Below are 5596 nucleotides of genomic sequence, written 5' to 3' on the forward strand. Positions count from 1 at the left end.
GAGTAGACTCACCGTATGCAACTGTCAACATTTCAAGAGTTTTAGAGCACTGGATTCCATTTTTCACACAAAATTTAATACAAACTCTTTGCTCCATTTTTTCGAAAGAAGAAAATCGCCGAGCACACTAAACCCTTCTAACCTTTTACGCCTCTGCCAGAAAAACAACACGAGCTTTATAGTCAAAACTGTGAACATATGATCGTGACGAGTGTACCAACACAGCAAACCAAAAAATTTTAAACTTGAATGTACGTAGTCCGCGAAAATTGAAGTCACCTTACTTTTTGAACACACCTCGTATAGCTTAGTGATAAATCGCAGTATCCTAATGACCTACACTGAGAGACCTTTTGTTAGAATTAATGAAATAAATGAATTAGACTTTAGTATAATATCGTTCCAAAATAGGGAAAACCGAGGTTTTATTTATATTTATTCGTATTTTAGTACCGAAGTTTAATACTACCATTCGAGTATTTAAAACACGAAGACAACAGTGTAGTATTCTAAATACGAAATATTATGAATCTCCATTTCAAGAATTAAAACTATGAAAAAATGATATTCTTTTTACTGAGTTTTCGAAAAAGAATAGCGAATATCATAATCTCGAAAATGTATTTTAGAAATTGATATTGTCAATATTTATTTGACAGAAAACATGAGACGCATAGCAAACTATGAAATCATTATTCTTGATTTTTCATATAGTTTCGTTTGAGAATGCTACTCGATTGTTTCCGCCATTATCCGATCGAGCCGAAAGGTTATGATTCACAACATATTAAATAAAAGTTAACTTTTTCTATTTTAAACTCATTTACTTGCTATGGGATTTAAAACATTAGGCATTCTTTATCACGAAATTCATACACTAAGGTAATAAGATTAAATTTAATGAGTACAATAATTTAAAAATATTACATCTAAATACACTCAAGTTTATTATACTGAGTTACTGAGATATCAAACTAGAGAATGATATTCATACAAAAATATTATCAGTTCCGTTAAAAAAAAATTTACTTGATAAAAAATCTATTTAATCATTGAAAATCATAATGCACTGAGTTTTCAAGAGACGCCGCTTAGCTGAGATTTTCGCCAAATATTCCATAATGTAAGTTAGCCGTGGGATTTAGTTGTTAGGGAGAATGCGTTAGTGCTTTAAGTAAGTTAGGTTCGAACCTCGCCGCAGCCGTTCCGATTTTTCATAGTGATTAAGCGTGCGATTATTTATGTAGTGAATAAATTAAGTATATAATAGAAAAATAATAAGTGTACGCTTGTTTATGTATTTAGTTGTATTTTATTCCTCCTTTTGAAGGCTAAATCTTTTGGTGGAGTGAGTTATTTTTCATATAGTCGTTTGACATTCTCATATTCTTTGTATGGCAACTTCAAACGATGTTTTCGTTCTTTCAAATAAAATGTATGACTATCGTTTTAACTTCCCTTGTTAACTTTGATATAGTGAATTTTAAATTCTCGCAAGTTTTATAAGATTTAATGCAGCATCCTTTCCATTTGTCCAAACAAAAATGTTAGTTTTGACGGCTGAAACCGCTATATTAATTTTTTATACGCAAACCTTGTTTTCCCTATTTTGAAACGATATTATACTAAATACTTATTCATTTTTATCATTTATTCTAACAACAAGTCTCTCAGTGTAGCTGTATAACTGCGTCACTATGCGCAACATTGCATCAGTTCACTCTCGAAGTCCACACGGCTCTGGTCTTTACGTTCGGAAAGCCTAGATATGAGTCGAAGGTCAGAACTAAAACCGTACTGAAATCCAAGTTCGACTGCATTTACCAGTTCTTGAAGTATCGTAAAAAATGTAGAAGCGTGTCGACCACGAAAATCGGTTCATCGAACCTGGGTGCTCCGATTGCCGGTCGTGTGCTCTGCCCACGACCAAAATAATACCGATCAAATAGGTCGGTTTTTCTTACATTCTGTATCGGCACTGTATTAATAGAATGAGTATGAATCTACATAAAATTCCGAAGGTTTCAGATTCACCTTATTAGATTCTAAGTAGCAAAAATTATACTACGAGCTTACCCAACAAATTGATGATGCGACATTTTTGTTTCAGAGTGGTAACGATACTGCGTCTCAGAAATCGCCAGAACATGCGGTGAAAGTACAGTTTGCGCGGGAGTTCGCGGATGTCAAAGCGACACCTTCAGTGGCAGACAGTCTTTCCTCGGCCAGTAGTTTCCAAAGCTTATCGAGCACTCTAAGTTCAAAAAGCAGCAATGGCATTTGCGCCGATTCTGTACTAGGCAGTCCAGCAAAGTTCGCAGATACATCATATGTCAATTCCGACATTCCTGGCTTGGATGACCTTATTGCAGCTTGTGCAGACATAAAAATCACAGAACGAGGTGAACAAGTCAACTTGCAAGCTGGATTGGGAGATTTAAGTCAAGATCAAACTTTCACATCAGCTGCCGACGATTTCTCCATTGCAGAAGAGGAACCAGAAGAAGAAAGTCCCAAACCCGAAGAAGTATCAATACTAAATGGAACGTTTGAAGTTGATTCATCTGCTGCTGTATCTCTTCAAGATCCTTCACTAAAGCTAGAAGACATTTCAGCCCCAGAATTTTGCTCGCTGGTTCCTTACGTTTCATTTGGGGATAGCGTTCTAAAAACCCACGCTCTACATTCTGTAAACAAGGATTCTTTGGTGTTCTCTTCAGCACTTGAGTTGACAAAGGTCGACGAGCTAACTTCTGAATCTACCAATGAAGAAAAATCGTGTGCAGATACCAATGATCCACAGAACGTGAGCCTTCCCCAGTCTGATTCTTCAAAAGAGGAATTTCACTTCAATGCTTCAATAGAAAAACAAAAAAATGACAGTGCAGGTTCGATCTCGATAAATAAAAGTACTGACGCTCCTCTCGAAAGGACTGAGAGTACGACCATTCCTTTCCTGCTTAACACTTCGAATGTATCAGGGATTTTGGAGAAGGATAAGTCTGTAGATAATGTAAGAGCTATTTCGCCTAATACTGAGCCTGCGTCGTCGGAAGAGATTTCTCAGTGTCACCTTTTGGATTATTCTGTTCCGGTAGCTTCAGATGAAAGCCATATTGAAGGCAGTCTGAACCTTTCAAATCAAGAATTAGAGATTAAGTCTCAAATCATTCTACCAGTATCTCCCCAGATTCCAAAAGAAAATTCAAAGGAGATTTCACTTTCACAAGCAAATACAGTTGTTTCCAGTTTTGCGATAATTTCTGAACAGGTCAAACCCCAAGCTTCAGGCGAAACAGTACAGAAAACAAAAGGTAGCGAAGGTATTCTTAAAGATACAAACCAGTACTCGAAGAAGCGTGCAAGAAGTGAAAGCCCCGTGTTATCGCCAATACCACAGTCGATTTTGGACAAGGTCGCCCAACAGCAGAAGTCTTTGGACGCTACTTTTGAGTTAGTTTTAGAGGAAAGTCAGGTTGAAGTTAAAAGGCCATGTTCGCGTACGTCAGATCTCGAAGAAGGTCTTGAAAATAATTTGAATCTTTCGACTGTAATCGAAACTTTGCCACAGAGCGAGTCTTTTGTACCCTCACCCGTTTTATGCGAGCCTTCTATGCAACAAAAAGTCTTAGACTCTACTGTTGTTATAACAGCAGAAGACGATTTAGAGACTGAAAGTATTGCAGCAAACGCGAAAGAAATTCTAAACACATCAGGTCAAATTCCTAAAGAACAGGAAATTGCAGGAACGCCATTGAGTAAAGTTGTATCTCCCCAAACTCTGGAACAGAGGACTTTAGAATCCACTTTGAACATATCAGATGAGTCTGGTAGTGAATCAATACCGAAAATTAAGGTATCTTCGCCAGAAAAGAGTTCTGAGGATAGCACACTCAAGAATAGTAACACGCAGTCGAATAGCTTGAACTCGACAGTGAATACGGGAATACAAGAATCGACCCCGGTTAAAGCACTTAAAAACGATTTTCAATCTGAAATTTCTCACACTGAAATATCTAAAAGTCCTGTTGAACAGGATAAAGTAAACGAAGAGACTAAGGAAGTTACAGAGGATATTGAAAGTATTGTTAAATTTGAAGTCGAAGATACGATAGACGAAGCTTGCGCCCCGGTTGAACTTAATTCCACGGTCATTTTGGAAGGTTCGGAGATTGACCTTGAAGAGTCAAACGCGACTGCATTGCGTGTTCAATTGACACAAGAAGCTAACTACGATACCTTTAAACCCCAGCAACAAAGCACGGACCTTGCCTTTGGAGATCCATCTATCTTCGATAAAGTAGAATTGGAAGCTCAAGCTGTTGCTAAGGAGATCTATGATAGGTCGCTGGAACTGGTAGAGGATCATGAGCAGTTTGTAAGCGCTACCAGTGAATGTAAGTTGAACATTAAGTTTATTTACAACATTGAAAAAATACTGTTAAATCAGTGAAGGGCATTATCGTTCTCGTGCAAAAGTGGATCTTATTTATTCAATAAGATCTACTTCTGAACGAGGTCGATAGTACCGCCCATTGATTCAATAGAATGTTTTTCTAAGTAAAGGGACAATGCATAAATTACGTAGTCTCTTTTCCAAAGGGAGAGGGGGTGTACTTGGTCAAACACATTTTTTATGTAAGGCATTTTGTTAAAAATTTAACAGTTTTGTTAAAGTCATCCTTTTTGGTTGAAAATACGACTGTTTTGTTGAAAATTGGTCTTTTTAGCTGTATTCAACTGTTTTGTAGAAATTTCGTTTTTTTTTTAATTTGAAATCTTGTTTGAATATTCAACTGTTTTATGGCAAGCTCGTATTTTTGGCTGGGGAATTCGATATTTTGGACCAAACAAATTTTCTTTATTGACTGAAGAATTTTTTTCTTTGGTTAAAGCTTAAATTCTTGTTGAAAGTGCGTCATTTTTATTTAAAAATTCACCTACTTTTGTAGAAGTGTAATATTTTTTGTTTGTTAAAAATGCAAATTTTTGGTTGGAAATGAATTTGTCTTGGTTGAGGAATCAACTATTTTCTTAAAAATTTGACCTCCATGGTTCAGTTCAACTGTTTTTTATTTAAGGGCATGTGACACAGCTAAATACCTATATTACCGACCGCAGTTTTTCAGTTCACTGAATGTTTTTTTGAACCTCAGAACTTTTTTTGTAAATAAAATATCGAGCTGAAACTTTGGGAAATGTATTAGAGTACAATAAAGTACGTTTAGATACTGCATTTTGGTAGGAACTTCACTGAAAATTATTTCATCTTTTTTCTGAACCTCAACATTTTTTGAACGTTCCAACTTTTTTTATACATAAAATATCGATCTCCAACTTTGAGAAATGCAAGAGGCGAAAGAAAACTACGTTTAAGTACAAAGCTGAATAATAAAAGATGTAAAAAAATATATTTCAAAAATCAATTCCAACGGTATCAGCCGGTAACGTTGTGCACGAAAATACGAAACCTGGCGGCCACTAGACGAGGCTTTAGAGAGTTCGTATTTTCGTGTACAACGTTACCGGCTGATGCCGTTGGAATTGATTGTTAAAATATATTTTTTTACATCTTTTATTATTAAGCTTTGTACTT

General features: G+C 36.0%; 1 protein-coding gene across 4 annotated transcripts in view; it reads left to right on the forward strand.

Moving 5' to 3' along the window:
- LOC117174663 (enolase-phosphatase E1-like) overlaps window positions 1–5596 on the forward strand; it is a 42426-nt gene that overhangs the window by 19174 nt on the left and 17656 nt on the right. For all 4 annotated transcript variants that reach the window (XM_033363949.1, XM_033363950.1, XM_033363952.1 and 1 more), the window contains exon 2: window positions 2111–4397. In XM_033363949.1, the coding sequence (XP_033219840.1) occupies window positions 2111–4397 (2287 nt within the window). The remainder of the gene's footprint in view (window positions 1–2110; window positions 4398–5596) is intronic.

The sequence above is a fragment of the Belonocnema kinseyi genome, chromosome 6 (genome assembly GCF_010883055.1).
Source record: "Belonocnema kinseyi isolate 2016_QV_RU_SX_M_011 chromosome 6, B_treatae_v1, whole genome shotgun sequence".
NCBI classification, from domain to species: domain Eukaryota; kingdom Metazoa; phylum Arthropoda; class Insecta; order Hymenoptera; family Cynipidae; genus Belonocnema; species Belonocnema kinseyi.